Source organism: Halichoerus grypus, chromosome 11 (genome assembly GCF_964656455.1).
Source record: "Halichoerus grypus chromosome 11, mHalGry1.hap1.1, whole genome shotgun sequence".
In the NCBI taxonomy this organism is placed as follows: Eukaryota; Metazoa; Chordata; class Mammalia; order Carnivora; family Phocidae; genus Halichoerus; species Halichoerus grypus.
This window is the reverse complement of record NC_135722.1, coordinates 25,750,213-25,770,370: the sequence shown is the minus strand read 5'-3', so window position 1 is coordinate 25,770,370 and position 20,158 is coordinate 25,750,213. Positions and strand designations below refer to the sequence as shown.

General features: G+C 48.4%; 1 protein-coding gene across 5 annotated transcripts in view; it reads left to right on the top strand.

Annotated features, from left to right (window-relative positions):
* The window catches only part of KIAA1549L (KIAA1549 like), a 263,990-nt gene extending 246,393 nt beyond the window's left edge, over nucleotides 1-17,597 (top strand). For 4 of the 5 annotated variants that reach the window (XM_036107240.2, XM_036107221.2, XM_036107213.2 and 1 more), the window contains 4 exons: nucleotides 3,097-3,194; nucleotides 5,699-5,847; nucleotides 7,000-7,151; nucleotides 12,822-17,597. In XM_036107240.2, the coding sequence (XP_035963133.2) occupies nucleotides 3,097-3,194; nucleotides 5,699-5,847; nucleotides 7,000-7,151; nucleotides 12,822-13,103 (681 nt within the window). In that variant the 3' untranslated portion in view covers nucleotides 13,104-17,597. The remainder of the gene's footprint in view (nucleotides 1-3,096; nucleotides 3,195-5,698; nucleotides 5,848-6,999; nucleotides 7,152-12,821) is intronic. The other variant, XM_036107246.2, reaches the window with a different exon arrangement.
* Nucleotides 17,598-20,158: the final 2,561 nt, after the last annotated feature.

The following is a 20,158-nucleotide window of genomic DNA, read 5'->3' as shown; positions in this document are numbered from 1 at the left end:
TGGTTATGTATTCAGATTATGTCATAATGATTTCATGGCTCTAGAAAAGTTTGCTTGGAAGCCCATGAGCTACTCCAATGCCTTATTTCACAAGGAAAATGAAAACCAAACAAGCAAAAAATGAGGGGCAGAGAGACTGAATGACATGCCTACAGAAAGTGAACGGCTGAATCAAGATGAGAATTTGGGTCTCCTGACTCTGATTCACTCAACATTCATCGAACAAGTACTTATTTAGCACTATTAGGTGCAAAGCATTTTGCTTCATAAGATCGGGGTACCATGGTTGCTGAAACCCAAGAAGTTTAGGATCTAGTGGAGCTTCAGAGTTTGGTTCCCTGAATATGACCTTAGCATACATTGTTGACTGATGCTCAAAAAATGGAAATGCAGAATGGTAATGTAGCTTTCCAAATGGATTCAGCCAGTACCTCTAGATCTGGGCAAATGTTTTCTTTCATTCTTGTTCTGGAAAGTTAGCATTGCTGATACACTCCTAGGCTGACAGTTATTTTCTTTGAGCACTTTGCATTCCATGGCCTTCTAGGTGATGTTGAGAAGTCCAACGTCAATCTAAATGTCATCCCTTTGTAGATGATATGCGTTTTCTCTCTGGCTGCTTTTAAGATGTTCTCTTTGCTTCAGCAGTCTACCATTTCAGTACAATGTATCTAGGTTTGTGTTATATTTATCCTGCTTGGGATACATTGTACTCCCTGAACTTAGTAATTCATTGATTTTATCCATTCTGGAAAATTCTTAGTCATTGCTTCTTTAAATATGGCCTTTCTTTTTCTCTGGGACTTTGGGACTTTGATTAGCTGCATGTTAGACCCTCTTACTCTGCCCTCCATATTTTTTTACTGCTCTTTTATATTTTCTATCTCCTTATCTCCTTGGTAATTTCTTTAATTCCATTTTGTAGTTTATTAATTTTCTCTTCATCTGTGGCACATCAATTACTTTTTGAGTGTTGAGTGTTTTCTTTCAGTAATTACACTGTTGAGTGTTTTCTTTCAGTAATTACAGCCCACTCAACACTCAACAGCCCCCTGTTCCCCTAGAGCCCCAGTTAGTCTATCTCCGATGTTGAGTGTTTTTTTTCCGTAATTACATTTCACCTCTAAAAGATCTATTTGTTCTTTTTCAAATCTTCCTGATCATTCCTGAGAGTATCTCTGGTCATTTATTTGTTACAAACATTTTTTACCTTTCTGTTTTCTGTTTCGTACCTAGAAATTTTAAACTCTTAAGTCCTTAAAGATGTAAATCTGTTGTTTGGTTTTTTTCTCCTGTTTTCACCTTTGTTTTCTGGTCTTTGATTATGAGCTCCTGTCTGCTTATCTTAATCTGTGCCATTCCTCAGAGCCTGGGTTAGGGAGATCACCTCCAAAGAGGACTTACAATGGCTGCTACCTGAGCCTGGGAGCACAACCAGCCCCTTGCAGGTCGGTTGTATCTCAGTTCCACTTGCCCGCGCGCCCCCCCACCCCCCCACCCCACCCCCCACCCCGCTTGCCTGTCCCAAGGCTTGATCTCTTAATCGTTTGCCAACATGGTGCTTGACTTCAGGCAACCCCACCTTTCATATTTGCATACTTCTATTTCTATCTTTGGTTTCAGCTCATGGTTTTGTTTTAGTTTGCTGAGATGTGTGTGGGGGGGGGGGGGCGGGGGTTAGGGTCTTTGAGGTTTCCCTTACATCTTGCAATTCCCGAAGTGCATTAAGATGTATGTTTCATCTAGGATCTAGTTGTTAGCTCATGGGTCGGCCCTTACGAGTACGTAGTCTGCCATAATGCTGCAGGGCAGAAGACCTCATTCAGTTCAAAGAACCCTATTTATGGATTCCCACCGCTGCTCTTTTTGTCCTGATGCCTTCAGGCTTAAAGTCTTGTCAGCTTGTTCCTCAAGAGATCTAGCAGGCATGATACCTAAAGAAAAAGATGAATGAGAAGCACAAGTTAAGCTTTGTCTTCCCAGAGAGCATTTCTAGATTTTCTCCCACTAAAGGAGGCTGTGGCCTGGCTCTCTGATCCTGTCTATCTCTGACTGTTTTCCTTTTATCCCCTCACGTGTTGATCAAAGTCTTCACTTTTGTGATAGTTCCAATCCTTTATCTTTGAATAGTGCTTTATAGATTGTGAAATGCTTACACTGACTTGCCTGATCTTCTTAGCCCCCTTTGGTGCAAGGCATCCTTGTCCCCATTTTAGAAGAGGACAACGAGGCCCAGAGAGTCCACCTAACTTGCTTAGGGACATAAAGTCTATTTATCAGCAAGCTAGGACCTCCACCCTTACTTCCTGACTCTAAACCCATTGCTTTCCCCCCATTAAACGTGCTTTCTTTTGAGCGAGAAAGTAAACTGCAATCAATGATTCACCGTTGCAGGCACGAGGATAGAGCTGACAATAAAGCCCCTGCCCTCATTACACTCTAGCTGGTGGCAGATAATAAATAAGCAATGATATAATACCAGAGAGTGACAATTGCTATGGCAAAAAATAAAGCAGAATATGGAGATAGATTAACTGGGGCTCTAGGGGAACAGGGGGCTGGCTGAACGAGATGGAGGGAGGAACCACAGGAAGAACTGGGAGACAGTGTCCCAGGGAGAAGCAGTAGCATGTACAAAAGCCAGAGGCAGGAAAGCACTAGATCAGCTGAAGGACTCCATGACTAAGGTGGCCCAGGCACAGGGGAGCATGGCAGAGGTGAGGTAGAAGAGGGGGCTGGAGGACAGAAGGAAGAGCAAAGGGCAGAGTTGGAGGAAGGAGGGAAAATTTGACCTGGAAACCTGCTTTCCTTTTTTTTTTTAAGATTTTATTTATTTTTTTGAAAGAGAGAGAGCACAGGTTGGGGGGTGGGGGCAAGGGGCGAGGGGCAGAGGGACAAACAGACACCCCACTAAGCACAGAGCCTGACACAGGGCTGGATCCCAGGACCCCAAGATCACGACCCAAGCCAAAGTCAGGCGCTTAACCAACAGAGCCACCCAGGCGCCCCCTACTTTCCTTTTCAGTAAGAAGAACCTGTGTGTTGACTGACACTGCGTTTTAACACATCCTCCTCTCTTGCTTGTCTCTTTCACAGGCATACAGGTTTTCCCAGCTTCCTGAAATGGTCATGGGCTCTCCCCCTCCGCCTGTTCCTCCCCGGACTGGCCCCGTGGCTGTTACTTCTCTCAGGCGGTAACACATTGCTTTCTGGGCTTGTTTGCAGTGTCTGGAAAGGATCTGGTCCCGTGTACTCTGACCCGACGGTTTTCCTTCATGGCTGCCCCATTCAGGGTGCATCACCTGTTCCGACAACCATGTGTCTGGGGTGCCCCGAGGACCATGAAGGAAGTGGGAGCACAGGGAGGGTTGACCAACTTTCTTATCATTTGAAATGGAAAGTTCTACAGGACTTAAAGAACCCCAAGGGCAACCAACCCATACCCCGAAAGCCTCATACCCTGACCTTCAACATCTGAAAATTATTCCAGCTCAGTCCACTACAACGACCACCTCCAGTCTGGGCAGCTCCTGGCACCTGTGTGTGGGCCCAGAAGTCCCTTTGTCGTTTAGGGGTAGTGTCCAAGAAGCTAGGGAGTGGCATGTCTGGGCACCCACCCTAACTCCTGACTCCGAAGACAGGAGGCTGAGAGCACATGAACTCAGATATGTATAAAGAGATGAACTCAGATAGAAAGCTATAAGTCAGATATGATAAAGATACTGTCTTTGTTCTGTAACGATATGACAAGCCCATGTTTCAAACAAAGGTAGGCAAGAAATACAAAATCCATGAGCACTGGGAGATGCTGGAATAGGCATCAGGTCCAGGATTAAAGAAACAAGTGTGCCCTGGGATAGGGATAGGCCAGTGCCCTGGCCCTCCTACCCCAGCCTCTCCCCCTCCAACATGCTAGCCACACTCTACCTGGGGACCACAGGTCTGACCTTTGTGAAAATGGTGAAGAAAAATGAGTTTCCCCCAGAAATGACCCTGCCTTCATTTCCAGTGGTTTAGAACACCGAGCTGTGTGTAGACACCGCTCTTGACTGCAGTCGAGCTCAGGGTGGGGTGGGAAGCTGCAGACCAGGGTTCCAGCCTAACCTGCTGTGTAACCCTAGGCAAGTTGCCTCAACTCACTGGCCCCCATTTCCTTATCTGTAAAATGAGGGCAAGGGCCTAACTGATTGCAGAGATTCATCCAAGGGGGCTGTGTATGGAGCAGAACTCAGGAATTTTCCTGGTAAGGGTTTCCTAAACCAGGAGCAGATGCCTGGAATAGTATGTGGGAAGCCAGGGATATGGGAGAGAGCAACCAGGAGAAAGAGGGGAGGGAGCAAGAAAGGAAGGGAGACCCCACACTACCGAGCCTCCAGCACCCACCCTACCGAGCCTCCAGCACCCACCCTACCGAGCCTCCAGCACCCACCCTGAAGTTGAGTCAAATCATCACGCCTCTGTGTTTCACCCTCCCTGAGCAATAGTGGGGGGCTTTAATTACTCCTGAGAGTTCTAATGCGAGGAGCTTCACAGTAGTCATTTGTGGCCAATTTGCTAAGGGCTAGTGTCAGTTTCTTCTTTCTTCTCTCAACCCTCTGCCCCCTCCCATGCCCTTGCACAGCATCTGCCATCTTGCCAGATATCAGCAGGCCACTGCTTCCCATTTAGACTCAAAGGATTAGAGCAGGGAGGAGCCTTGGAGAGGGGGTCATCCACCCCTTTTGTTTCTCAGATGGGGAAACTGAGGCTCAGCAGGGGGAGGAAGCTAGAACCCAGACGCCTGCCTCTTGCTGTGGCTCTGTTCTGTTCTTCACAGTGACAGACACTCCGCTCCTCAGAGGGTGGCCATATGGGCTGGCAGCCTGCCACCTGCTGTGGCTGCCTTTGCCTCCTTCCATTTTAATTTTAAGAGAGCCTGAAGTCCCTCTGTGAGGGGGAGGATAGAGACTGGCTAAAGCACCTTCTATTAGAGGGGGAGGCTGGCCCCCGTGGCGCCCAGGCAGCCCTCTTCTTACCAGCTTTCTGAGCACTAAGTGGAAATAGGATGTGTTTAATGGGCTGGATTCTCTGCTCGCCTGTGGGTCCCCCCAAAAAAAAAAAACAAGTGCCTGTCATTTATAACGCCTAGAAAGTGCTAGGCTCCTGCTTCCTGGAGCCGCCCGAGCTTCCCCGGAGTCTTGAGCTTCTTGGGCCAGCAGCAGCAGCGACAGCAGGGAACGTGGTCCTCCCGGCCCTCGCGGGTCACCAGCCCCGGTGCCTGGGGCGGGTGGGCGGGGGCGGCCGCCACTCCAGACGGAGCCTTCTCATTGGCTGCTGATGATGTCATCCCCTCCCAGGCCGACCATCCCTGGCTAATACCCAGCGTTAATGGCCTGGCTTATTTTTATGTGGAAATTAAGTGGGCTACTCCCCAGAGACACAGAGCCACCCTCGGGGGAACACTGACCTTGAATATCTAAAAATGACTCCAGCTCGGGCCACCACTCCAGCTGGACGGCCGCTCCAGGTCTCGGCGCGCCGGCCTCCTTTGTGATTCGGGGGCAAATCCAGGCCCGAGGACCCCACCCTCGTGGGGCTTGGAGGCCGCCGCGGCTCCCAGAGGCGGCCCCCGAGGTGACAGGCGGCGGGAACTTCTGGGTGGCGGTGCGGCCGCGACGGGCGTGGGGAGCGGCTAACGCAGCCCCTCTGCGCCCCCCAGGTCCACCTCGGACGTGGGCAGCAAGACCAGGATGGCCGAGTCCGCGGGGCCCGAGCCCGCCCAGCTGCACGACAGTGCCTCCTTGGCGCAGGTGTCCCGAGGCCCCGTGTCCGTGGCGCAGTTGGATCAGTCGGCTTTAAATTACTCAGGTGGGCAAGAGGAGAAACGCCTGAGAAAGGCGGGCGCGGCACCCCAGCCCCACCCGGGTGCTGTGTGTGCTCTTTGCGCTGCGCACCCCCCACATTCCCACTCGCCACCTGCTACCTGCCATCCTCAGCAATCGAGGCAGCTGTTACGTCTGACTTCAGTAGCCCTGGCTACAAGAGCTACTGCTCTATTTCTTTAAAAAATCTGAAACGTGACAAAATGGGAAGATACGTGTTACAGTCGGGGTAGCTGTTAACATTTGCCAGACTTCAGGGTTTCTTTTTAATTTATATTTACCTTTAAAGCATTACAGATAGAACTATCCAGCCCTCTATCATTCCCCTTCTTCCCAGAGGTAATCCCAATCCTTAAATTGAGGGTGTTAACTTTTTTGCTATATATGTATGTATATGCAATAGTGTATATTAATGCTGTTGGTATTTTACATGTACACAAGTGATATCAAAGTACGCCTTTCCTTCTGCATTTGTTTTCTTGACTCAGCCTTGTGTTCAAGATGGGTAGGTACATGTAGATCTAGTTCATTTGTTTCAACTGCGGTATGATATTCAAAGATATGATAGGCCAGTTTATCCTTTCCCCTAAGGAGGGACATGTGGGTTGTTTCCAATATTTTGCTATTACAAACAGTGCTGAAATGAACATCAAGGTTTATCCATGCCCTAATTGGTATTTTGAGTCTGTTCAAAGCATACCTTTTAGGCAAAAACTGCAAACACTCGGTTGCTAACACTTACTAAAGCATTCACTGTCTCCAGAAATTCCATCAGTGGAATCCATGACTTTTGGTTCCTTTTCTTGCCTTTTTAAAAATACCTCTTCCCCATGGGAGAACAAAATTTGGACACTGAGCTGTCCCTTCTTGCCAGTAGGTCAGGGGTGTTGGGATGGGGATGGGGGATCGGCGAGGGGAGTTGGGCCATCATTTCTCTAGAAAACCAGGTCTGCATCATAGCAGATGACCATGCAGGTGGGCGGGGCTAGGGCTGCAGGTGGAGGTCTGCTCTGCACCTCATTACCCCTCCCCCCATGCCAGAGTTCCCCCATTTGCCAGCTTCCCCCAGCTTGGGCAAATGCCAGCCCAAGAGGTGGGGTGCTAGTGTAATCTTCCCCATGCATCTCCTCCGTGCCAGGTAATACGGTGCCGGCAGTGTTTGCCATCCCAGCTGCCAACAGACCCGGCTTTACCGGCTACTTCATCCCGACGCCTCCCTCGTCCTACAGGAACCAGGCCTGGATGTCCTATGCAGGAGAGAATGAGCTCCCAAGCCAGTGGGCCGATTCGGTGAGAACCTTGCTGATTCCCTCACCATCTTACCTGCTGGACACACTTGAGGGAGAAAATGGATGAGAGGTTGAGACAGTGTTTTTTTATCTCAGCCTGCTTCCCACCAACCAGGTGGCTAAGTTCAGCCATTTTAGAGGAGACAGTGTGGTCAGGTGGGATGTCTTTTGACAGAGGGACTTGAGACCTGCCTTCCAGTCCAGGTTCAACCTCTTCCTAGCGGGGTGACCTTAATCATATAAATTTTTGTTCTAACTATCATTTTTTTAGTGTTTTCTATGTGCCAGACACCATGTTAGATGTTTTATTTATATTATCTTATTTAATCTTCCCAACAATCCTGTCCAGTAGGTGTTATGATGCCCATGATGTGGAAACTAAGGCCTAGTCAGGTGACCTGACTGCCTAAAGCCACACAGCTACTGTAGATGAAATACCAGAAAATATAGTTTTAGAAATTCAAGATTGAATTACTTTGCATGTAGATCCTAAGGCATTCTACTTGACTTCCAGCAAAGGACTGTCTTGTCATGATCCCCTGGTTCCATCCTCCATCGTAAGTAGGAATATATGGCACAGTGGGCCTGGCCTATCCTACACCGAAGAGAGGCAGCAACTAATTGAACCTGGATAGTCACACCCAAACCTGCCTCTGAGTCACCTGTCAAGGGTTGCTAAGTAAAAAAAATCAAGCAAACAAAAATAGCACAATGATGGCCTCTAGTGTGGGTTGCCCCCATCCCTCTGTGAGACCATCCGTCATGGATAAGAAAGGCAGGCTGTCTCCCAGGCTCAACCTGAGGGTTCCCTGGTGCTGTGTGTCATTTTAGGGTTTGGTGTCAACTTTTGAAATATATCCTAGATTTAGCAAACATGTTGATGCCCAAGGCCTGGGTCATCTTTTCTCTCTGTCCAAACCCCTGGGGTCCATACTTTCTACCTCCACAGATTCAACTCAGCCTTGGTGTTGGTGTCTGTTTTTATCATAGTGATGACACATTTGAACACCACTAATGGGGTAAAGCTCTCCTATATATATTAATTTTCCTGATGATCAAAGCTTATCCTTTTAATTTTCGAAGCACTTAGAATATATGCTATCTTGCCTTAAAAAAATTCTGGAATGAACTATATCCTTCCCTCCTTCTTTAAAAGAGGAACATAACTTAATTTGTCTCTAACAAATGATTCAGCTCATCATTATGCCTTACTAGTAAAATGACATTTGTAAGATGGGCTCTGATGGTAGGATTATTACCCCTACATCACACATCTCCCAACTACTGTAATTTTTGGAGTTACTACAAGACTCAATATGGTTTTTCTTTTTTTGACCTTGCTCCCAACCAGACCTTCTATTGCTGTCAGTGTCCCCACTTCCACAGATACACTCACCCTTAAATATACTTTTCCTAATGGGCTGTTATCTGCAAATGAGGCATGTCTGAGTTCCTTAGAATTGTTTGTCAAGTTGGAGTAAATAAACTTTAAGAGTAGCTGTAGGGATTCCCTATTGTTAAGTCTACAGATCTTAATGTGAGACTTTATAGCATCTGTTTTGGTTGTTTGTGGGCCTTTTTTTGCTTCCTTTGTTGTGCTCGGCTATTTTAAACAGCTGAAATCACTGGGTATGAGTTGATCAGTTCAGAGCTTTCTTGACTCCATAATTCCACTTATAGTCTAAACATAATGTGTACTTTTCAGAAAATAGATTATACTTAACTTGTGACAATTAGGCAGTAAACCTACAGCTTTGTCGGTTCACCCTCTGCATGGAAAGTTCCACTGGGTACTCTGCAGGAGTCAATGGAAGTATTTTCCCAAACTTTGGCCCTTGCCCTCAAGACACAGATGATAGCTTAGCCAGGCTTATGGCCACTTCCAGATGCCTTTGGGTTCATATTACCTTAAAGATGAAGGAACAGGAACCCAGCAAATCAAAACCCAACCTTCCTAACAGGATGATTTGACCATTCTGGGTCCATCCCTCTCAGTGTGAGGGAGAGTTAGTTTTCTATTAGTTGTTTTTAAGAGGAACATGTTTGCCGCACTCTAAATGGGTCTTTCCTGGCGCCCAGTTACCACCTACAGTTAAGCAGGGTGGCGGGTCCACGCATGGAGCACAGTAGCCAGGAACCACAGCAGGGAGCACAGGGGATTCCTCACACGTGAAAGAAAGTGCAGGAAGCTCAGAGGGACCCGTTGTCAGCTTGAGAAAGTGGGGCAGGGATGGCGTCCACTTCCACATCCATGAGAAGGAGAAAACCCCCACCATCATTTGGGGGTCTGACCTTCCTGATCCCAGGTATCCAGACATCAGGAGCTAGCTTAGACAAAATCACCTCAAAATCACCCCTTGACAAATGGGTTTTATCCTTGGTGCTGGATGGAGAAGGGTTGGGAGGGGTGTGTTGTGATCACTAGGTGATGCCTGCCTTGGGCACTGCCTGGGGAAGGAGTGGTGTTTGCCAGCCCCGAATTCTGGCCAGCAAGATGTGATGGCTCCAGCCTGGATCCACTATTAGGGGAAAAAGAGTCTCTTAGAGGAGTGACTGCCCTCCAGGACCCCTGCCTGTGCCAGCCGCTGGCGCCCCGACGCTCGACGCCGCAGGGCTGAGGGGTCTCAGGAGTTGGACGCTCTCAGCTCCAGCTGAACTTGAAATGCAGAGAAAGGGGATATGACCGCTTCCCTCACAAACATATGGCACCATCTGGTCATCCTTCAGTGATTTTCAAACTGTGTGCCTCAGAACCCCAAGTTCTGAGAGACTCCCTACTGTGTACCATGCATAATTCTGGGTACTGGTGCCCAGTGATACGCAAGCAAGACACTGTTCTGCCTTTACGGAGTTGACGGCCCGAGACAGGTGATGGCGTCATGGGCGATGACTGACTCTAGAGAAACTACTGGAAGCATCTTACAGGGAGCCCTTGGCTAACGTAGGGCAGGGGAGGGTGTCCTGGAAGAAAGGACGTTTGAGCTGAGACCTGATGGGTCAGTCCCCTGTCTGGGCCTTGGCTCTGTTTCCCCACAATCACTTGTGCATTCCCAGTGCTTATGGACCAAGGACACAGACAGTTCGACTCTGGTTTTCCTCTAAGATGCAAGGGAAATATGTACAGCCCTTGTGTAGAAAGACCCACCATTAACACCTATTTGCCACTTTGTCTTTCTTTGCCAGGCCTTGGGAAATCAAAGCCCCAGCCTTTGGAACATCCATCCTATTATTTCTTCCCTCACTCGGGTCCTCAACCGGCCCTCACCTACCCCACTGACATAGCCTCAGAACTCTCTCGACCTCCAGTGGGTCTACCTCCAGAGTGTCCTTTCTAAAATACGGGCCCCTCCTCCACCTGACACCGCTGGTGGCTCCCAGGCCAGGCGTCGGGCATGCCTCTCAGAACGCTGCGTCCTTGGGACGGGTTGTCAGAACAGCTCGGGCGGGGCGTGGAGGGAGGCTGCATTCCTGCTGTACATTCGCCCATCCGAAATTTCTGACTCATCACCAACCCCATCCTACTCCATCCTCTCCATCCTACCCCATCCTACTCCATCCTACTCCATCCTACTCCATCCTACTCCATCCTACCCCATCCTACCCCATCCTACTCCATCCTACCCCATCCTACTCCATCCTACCCCATCCTACCCCATCCTACTCCATCCTACTCCATCCTACCCCATCCTACGCCATCCTACTCCATCCTACTCCATCCTACGCCATCCTACGCCATCCTACTCCATCCTACTCCATCCTACCCCATCCTACCCCATCCTACTCCATCCTACCCCATCCTACTCCATCCTACCCCATCCTACTCCATCCTACCCCATCCTACCCCATCCTACCCCATCCTACTCCATCCTACCCCATCCTACCCCATCCTACTCCATCCTACCCCATCCTACCCCATCCTACTACATCCTACGCCATCCTACCCCATCCTACCCCATCCTACCCCATCCTACCCCATCCTACTCCATCCTACTCCATCCTACCCCATCCTACTCCATCCTACTCCATCCTACCCCATCCTACCCCATCCTACCCCATCCTACTCCATCCTACCCCATCCTACCCCATCCTACTCCATCCTACCCCATCCTACCCCATCCTACCCCATCCTACCCCATCCTACTCCATCCTACTCCATCCTACTCCATCCTACCCCATCCTACTCCATCCTACTCCATCCTACTCCATCCTACCCCATCCTACCCCATCCTACCCCATCCTACTCCATCCTACCCCATCCTACCCCATCCTACTCCATCCTACTCCATCCTACTCCATCCTCTCCATCCTACTCCATCCTCTCCATCCTACTCCATCCTACTCCATCCTACTCCATCCTACCCCATCCTACTCCATCCTACTCCATCCTACTCCATCCTCTCCATCCTCCTCCATCCTACTCCATCCTACGCCATCCTACTCCATCCTCTCCAGGGCCCAGACAAGTGTCTCTGTCAAGAATGGGAACATGCCGTATTTCTGAGAAGTGTGCCATAGAAAACTGAACTCTGCAGCCTGGCATTTGGTGGCTTTCTGATCGGCCCTGCCTGTCTGTCTTCCCTGAGCTTCTCCCAGACCCTGTACATCCTCTCTGGTCAGACCGAGCTCTTCGGAGATTCCTGGGTACACTGTCCTCCACGTACCCCCATGCCTCTGCCTTTGCTTTTCCTCTGCTGGAACACCCCTCCCACCTTGTCTTCCTGGCAACAGCCTATTCATCTTCCAGACCCAGCTAAGCTGCGTCTGCCTGAAAGCCCCCTGACTCCCCACACGTGTCCATTCCGCACAGCACCCTGTGCCTTCGTTGTCCACAGGCACGCATCCCACAGGGACCCAGCTAACATTATGGGATATAAGGGCCTCTTGTGGGTTGCTCTGGAACAGCATCCCCACATGTGGTACTGTCTCTGTGGGAAAGTTAATCCTGAATTCCAAATCATTGACGTGTCCTTATTACTAGAAGTGTCCATATATGTAAGCGTCTAAGTATGTGTCTTCCACATTTGATAATAAGAGAAAAAATTTTCAAGGAACTCAGATCACATCGCAGATCTGAGACAGTGCAGTAACTAACTCCCAGCCCTTGGCGTCAGACAGACTTGCTCCAAGCGTGTCTCAGTGGCCTGTTAACCATGTCACTTAAGACTGTGGCACTCTTTGCTTCAGTGTCCTCTTCTGTAAAATAAGGATGACCATATCTGCCTTCTGGGTTGTTGCTTGGAGAATCAAGTGAGATAATGTGTGGGAAGCCCTTAGCGCAGGGCTCCTTCCGTGTTAGCAGTTACCTGTCGGTAATGAGTCCCTGAGTCCTTCGAGGTCCGTGAAGAACAATACTTCTGTTTGCTGGATTGTGCTTATGTTAAAAAGGTAGCCAGGTAGATTCAGGTGTAGACTCTGTGTGTAGCAAGGTTCAAAACCCCTACTTCGTTCATCCACCCAGCATATCCAGCGAGTCCAAATGACCTGCTTTCTAAACAAACAGACTCCAGGTTCTCTATGTGTACAATGGTGCCTGGTCTCCATTTTCTTCTGAACCTCTTCCCTTGTCTTCAGTCCCCCCCCCCCCGACCCCCGCATCCAGTATCAAGCGTGTCCCATGACTCGAGCCCCTTCCTAATCCCGGCCCTTCCCTTCTCTCCAACACCCTCTGCAGGTCCCCCTCCCAGGGTACATCGAGGCTTACCCCCGGTCGCGTTACCAGCAGAACTCTCCCTCCAGACTCCCTCGCCAGTACAGCCAGCCCGCAGGTATGCACCCCAGCCTGGAGCAGGCCCCGGGGCCGTCCGCCGCGGCCTCGCAGCAGAGCCTGGCCGAGAACGACCCGTCTGACGCGCCCCTGACCAACATCTCCACCGCGGCCCTCGTGAAGGCCATCCGGGAGGAGGTGGCCAAGCTGGCCAAGAAACAGACAGACATGTTTGAGTTCCAGGTCTAATACCTCAGCCCCATGGAACTTCCAGACTCCGAGGGGACAGTCTTCCGGTGTCTCAGCCTGACCTGCTGGTACTTGAGGCACAGACCACGTGGCAGTCTTTCTTACCCTCTGAACAGGTGAACGGTGGGGCTTCTGGGCAACAGAGGAGACTCTTGGCCGCCGAATTCTTGGCTTCTTCAGCTGATTGTACGTCAAGAAGTCCCCGCGTGGGACCTTATGTCTGATATTCTGTGAAGTTAAACGTTTGAACTGTGGGTGTATTTCCCTATGGAGCCTTAGTCGCAAGAGACACTAATTGATGTGCAGATCCCTGTCCAATGCCACATTTTACTAAGTCACCAGAAGGGGGAGAACATAGCTCTGTCTTCGGTGAGTTCTGCATGTTAACTCTGTTTCTGTGTTAAAGGCGCCGCAGGCATCTGACTAAGCAGCAGACCGCACCCTCTCTCGTCCAGCCGTGACTGTAACCGTTTCCTCCTCCGGTCTGTGGACGAGGCACTGACTCCGGCCAAGAAACTCGAGTCCTTTGCTTTTAAAGGTTCAGGTTCGAAGTCAGATGAATTGGATGAAAATCAGTACCGTCCATGACTACACCTATAAATAGTCCTGGCTCTTTTTTTCCCTCCCGTTCATTAAACAAAGGCCAAGGAAGAGAGGAGGTTGAGGGGGAATGGTGGGTTTGGGTTGACAGGTTTTCTGAAAAGGTGTTGTCGTTTTGGAACTGGAGTACCCTGCAAGGTCGTATCTAACTGAAAGGGAATCGGTGCTAAGAGCTTTTAGGATCCTACAGAAGAAAAACAGTCATATGTTGGAGGTTTTTTCTTTGCCCGGCAATGAAGGTGGCCTGAGAACAAAGCTTCTCTCTTCTTTGAGATACTAGAAACATCAGCGTTTACAGGAAAACCTCTGTCTCTTCAACAGCGACGTCCGGCAGGCGCTGCCGAGGGACACGGAAGAAAGGAGTAACTGACGCCTGTTCCGAGCAGAAATAGTCTCCGCGCCCCCCCCGCCCCCCTCCCCCGGGCTGCAGCCTCTGTTTATAGAAGCTTCTGAATGTAGAAAATCTGTTGATTTACGTTTAAATGTAAATACCATTTTTAAAAGTGTATGGAGTTTGCCAGTTCCCTCCCTCCCCGCCCCCATAGTCAATGGATGCAGGACATTGGCTGACTTTAGGACCGCCGTGTGGCAAATCGCACTCCCTGAGCGGCGAGTCGGTCTCCAGAGCTCGGGGTGGACGCTGCCTCGCAGCCCCGAGGCACCAGCTGCTGACTGTCCGTGCCTGAGCGAAACAGCCACCGACTTCAGGTGGCCCCGGGAGGGAACACTCCGGCTCCCTCACCAGCTCTGTTGGGGGCTTCCTTGGTGTCTGTTGGAGAACGAGGTCCTGTCCTGCCTTCACCCATGACCCATCTAGCTTCAGCTGTGTCCATGCCTTCTGAGCCCATCTTGCCATTTTCCTCATGAGTTTCTTTGGTCTTTACTGAGAGAAAGTGGAAATTTAAAAGTTGAGAGAAGAATAGGAGTGGAACTGATTAGAATGGGAGATTCAAACTGTCAAAGCACAGGCTTTTCAAAGAAGCTGTTTTTATTTCCCAATGGCAAATTGCCCTTTCTGGAAAGTTCCGGAGATGATGTGTCATGGAATCCCCCCAGACAAGTCTCTTGTTCAGATGATATTAGGTAGTGTCCTTTTGGTATGCTGGTTGATCTTTCATAGTGTTAGTTTTTTGTTACTTAAAAAAAAAATCAGCTATAAATAAAATGTATTTTTGTAATTTCCATGTGTATATATGGTATATTTCTACCAATGGCCAGTTGTTGTAGTCCAAAACCTAAATCAGCTTGAAAACACTGTGGATGGTGCAAGATTTTATTGACAGATTAACACAATGCCTAAGTCTATCCAAATAGGTATTCAATGCACTTGAATGAACAAAGAGCCAAAGAAACTCAGCCTTTTCATGCAAATGGTATGAGTCTGATAAAGTCAGCCACATTGTCCCGCCTTATCAATAATATTAATATTTCATCAGTGCAATGATATCAACCCAGTACTTTGTCTACTTGGTAAATGCCTGGAAATCCTGTATGTGAAAATGAAGTTTCAAGACCTTAGTGTAATTAAAATAGATGCTTCAAAGACAGTGTCCGAGCTTTGGATGTTCCAGTGACTTACAGAGAAGGAGCCTGCAGTTTGCAGTGGTGTGGCTCCAGCTTGCTAAGAGGATGGAGAAACAAATCATTGCAGTCTTTGCAGAACCCCAGGAAGTATTGAATTAGTCAACTGAGATGACTAAAAATATAGCATGCTAAATCAGACACCCTCGTAAACTAGACACCATAGGTTTAAGAAAAGTATATGGGAGGAAAACCTTAAGTTGAAAAGAAATCAATCTGTTCATGTTTTTTCCAGCACTGGGGAGACAGCTGCCATTGTTAGATTTTTCTGTGACTGATAAATATGTGGTCCCTTCTCTGAAGAGTCTCCTGACCTCGTGGAGGGGACAGATGCCTGGACAGCTGACTCTGAGCAAAAGCAGATGGGCAGAAGTGCCTCATGGAAGTGAAAATAGAGTTCCATGAGAGCCCAGAGGCTCTACGTTCCTCATGACCCTCCAGACGGTTGAAGAAGCCACAAAGGACCTTGGCAGTCCCAGAGAAGGAATCAGAAGTCCAGAAAAATGGAGCAACCTGCTCGAGGATTCCGGCTCAAGCCTGCTGATTCACGATTCAACTTGCTTTCTGTTTCACCACGCTGCCTGCACGCTTGTCTGTGACACGTTTCTTGAACTGTGCTAGGAAGTTTAAACAGTAGACCAGGGTCAGCTGAGGGACGCCCTACATTCTCGTGAAGAAAAAAGTTGATTGGATATGTAAAGGACGTCAGTTAAAGTATATAAAGGACGATGCGTTTGTGGCATAATAAACATTTTTCAGAACTTGTTTTGATGTGAGTTTTCTGCATTCCTGAAAAGAAATGCATTTTGACTTTTTCCAGAGAGGGCCATCAAAGAAATGGTGTTCTCCTCATCTGCTGTTCAAGGCTGCGGGGGTGCATTCCTCTCTCGGTGCCGTGGATCCAAATGAGCAGGGAGGGAGGCCATGACAGCTTGTCATTATGAGGCAGCAGATTCTATGCTCAGCATTAGGGGGAGGCAACCCCATGTGCAGGAGCCTGAAAGTCTACCGTGTGCCCTGGTACCTAGGATCTGAGATGGCCGTGGTTACCTATAGAGATGGAAGTTCTCTCTTTCAGGGTGTGCTGTGGACTTAATGTTGTGTCCCACCCCCATTCACATGTTGAAATCCTAACCCCAACATGATGGTATTAGGAGATGGGGCCTTGCGGGGGGCGGGGGTGGGGGTAGTTGAGTCATGAGGGTGGAGTCCTCACGAATGCGATTAGTGCCCTTTTGTAAAAGGGACCCCAGAGAGCCCTCCTGCCCTCTTTTTTTGCCACATGAGGATACAGTAGGAAGTCAACAGTCTTGCAGCTCTGAAAAGGGTTCTTTCCAGACCCCGATCCCGTCTGCACCCTGATCTTGGACGTCCAGCCTCCAAAAGTGTGGGAAATAAATTTCTGTTGTTTAAAAGCCACCCAGTCTGTGGTACTTTGTTGTGGCAGCCTGGGCCGACTGAGACAGGGTGGATTATGTTAAGAATCAGTTCTCTGGTCCTGGAGGTTATGTGCCTTTGCTAATTTAAGAATTCAGCAGAAGGGCATGTAGTTTCTGAGTAATCTTGATGGAAGAGTGGATAAGAAATTGTTAGATTTGTGACTTAAAAAAAATCAGAATACAGATGGAGGAAGACAGGAATTTAAATAGCTAACAAAGAAATACTTCTCTAACGGGCAGAAATTAGAGAAACGGATCAAAAATTTAAACATTGTAGATAAATAAGCTTCTTTTTTCTACATAGGGCACCTTTTTCTACTCAGGCACTCAATGTTTAATGAATACAATAACATATTATTTCTAAAGTTTGAAAACATATTTTAAACTTAATCTGTTCCTTCTACCACACACCAGAAAATAGTTTGGACCTTGCTTACAAAATACAGCCAAACACTCTTGGGAAATACAGTAATTTAACTTGGAGCAGTAACTGACTTCGGTCCAAGTGTTAGAGATTAAATTCTCCCATGTAGTCCAGCCTTGAAGGTATTTTAGTCAAAGACCTTTGCAAGGACTAGAAACCTATTCAGACTTGCTCAAAAGTGTGGGGGGTGATGGAGAGAATACAGGGCCATTTCACAGAAACTAAACACAGCGCCCATATGGGAAAGGGCTGGAGACAGCCAGCTCACTCTTGCTTTCTCTTGCATCCTCTCTCCATATGGACTTTCCTCTGTTTCTCTCTGTATGTCTGCTCAGTTCTCTTGCTTCCCTTGGCCTCCTAGCATTCTCTGTTTTCTCATTGCTGTATGTACAGCTGAAAATCCATCCCAGGATGCACGCTGCTCCCCTTTTTTTTTCCTGTACCCACCCCTCTCTGACTACCATCTCTGTGCCCAAATCCTGAGAGTCTGGTTGGTCCAGTTCATCTGCCTGTGGATGAGCCACCCTTGGATCATGTGCCTATCCAGTCAACTGTCACCAAGGAGGCAGAGTCATGTAAGACCAGCACGGCCCCCTGGCCTGACCCATTCGGTAAGAGCCTTTGTTGGAGGCTAGTACCCAGAGGAGGAGTGTAAGTGTGCAGAACCTTCAAAAGGAAGGAACCTCCTCAGGACTGGAATTGACCGGCACTCCTAGGACACCACGTAGCCGGTGAGCAATCAGTATGGACACTGCTACAGAGAGGAGAGGTCGTCCTTGACGTGTACACCAGGTGGGAACACACGCGTTTGAAACCCTGGTGGACCAGCCAGCGCTGCGCCAACCACAGGCCATCTCAGCACCGGTACTACTGATTCTGGGTCTAAGAGCAATTTCCGGCCAAGGTCCAGGTAGCACCACATCTTGCTCAGCAGACAGTAAATGCTTGTAAATTGAATTGCACGATCTTAGCTCAGGTGCTATTAATGTAGCTCACGGCCACACACTTGCATGGATGAGGAAACTGATGAGCCTCTCTCTAGAGTCTTTTGAAACAGAATTAGTTTCAAGTGAAATTGATATTATTGTGGCTCTGCCCTTCCAAATATAGTAAGTTAGTGTCCCGAGAATTGAAAGGTCTCTTGATTTCTTAAGGTGAATGGTTACAGGATAGAATCCTAGCCTATGGTAAGTGCTAAAAGGTAGGGGGGCTTCTGGAAAGGAATATTTCAGAAATAGAATTAATAGTGCCAGAAACAAATTCTTTTAGACAGTGTTAAGTTGCTTGATTATGCAGGTTTCAAAGACAGGGAAACTTGTGATGTGGCAGAATTTGTCTCCATAGGTCAAACCCATACTTTAGTGAAAGCCATTATATAATGAAATTGAGAAATTGATTATTTTCATTCTCTGACCTCAGCCAGACTTTTGTAAATTATGGAGGGAGGCCGTCAGTGTATTTTGCATAAATTAACTGTGACCTCACCTTATTTCCCCCATCTCTTCCTTATGCCTAAATCCACCCCCTGCCCACATACAAACTGAGAGAAGGTTTGTACCAAACAGAATCAGAGTATCATTCTCTGGTCTGGAAATTTTGAAAAAAGCATAAATAGTCAAGGCCTTAGGCAACTCACTTTAAACCATTCTCTGACTCCTCACCCACAAAATGAGGACAGCGACATCTGTGCTTCCTCCCTCCCGTGGTGGGCGTGAGGAGCGTGCGGCAGATTGTATCCGAAAAGGCTTTGAGAAGTAGGTTTGAAGGTATTCTTACTAAAGTATCAGCTTCATAATTTGGTCTTTTTCTAGTGAAATATTTTAGCTCCTTCCATCCACCGAACTAATTTGTCACATATTCTGTAAAATTAAAAAAAAAAAAATACTCCATAAAATAAAAAAAGGAAGAGGGTCCTAAGTTTGGAACTGCCCACAAAAGCCAGCCTCATCAGGCCATATTGTGTTGTTGCTGTTGTTGTGGAGGATTTGGAGGCCACGCGAGCACGTGTGCGTGCACTGTCGCCCCGGGCGGAAAACCCAGACTCCCGCTCCCCACCAAGCGCATCACACACACGTTAGGCGTTAGGCAAAGACAAGTACGGAACAGGAGCTCTGACTGTGGCTGTCGACACTTAATGCTTGGCTTTCTAATTAACTTCCCACGTCCGTGGCCTCTGCTGGGAACAGAGCGTTCATGTGCTGTTAGAATTTTTTATGGTAAAATAAAAAGCAAAGGCTTTCATACCCCAAAACCTACCTGCTTCTCATTCTACCTCCTCCATATGGTGAGACGGAGTCCCCTTCACAACCCAACTGCACAGCAGTACCTGCTTCGAGTTATCAAAGCCCTGCAGAAACCCTTGTGGTCTTGTGGTCTCAGAAGCCGTCCCAGCCTGAGGCACGAGCTCATGAGCCAAGAAGAACTTCTTCCTGGCCATCCACAGGCCCCAAGAGAGCAGTTCCAGCCTATTCATGACTGCGTTCTGGGAGCAGATGTCGTCCGGGGCAGAAGAAGCCAATGTCTAGTCATGGCCCTTCTCGGAGCATAAGGAAGGTCCCATCCAGGTCAGTGGCTACCAAAGGGTCCGGGATGACACTGGTCATGGACACAAACTTCCAAGACCACTTACTTTCCCTGCCATTGCTAGTCCCAGCGATCATGATGTCTGCCTTATGTGCAGCCCTATCCGTGTGTTATATCCATGCTCTGCCCTCTGAGGTAAGCCGATTGGACAGGAGACCCATCTGACCAGGAGCCACAAATTCATAGGTTGACCAGCCACAAAAAAATGTAACTCAGCCCATGGGGCTAGGCCAACTGGATTCTCTCTGTAGGAAATACCAAGACACAAAGTCTATTAGCAAGAGATGTTGAAACTGAATGGTCAAGACTCAGAGACCCTGATGGGCTGTATGCAAAGCAAAGCAAAGCAGAGAACAGAATATTGAGTAAGAAGTAGCCTTGAGGCCAAGGAGACTTAGAGTATAGGTAAGAAAGCCTGTCTCCTGTAA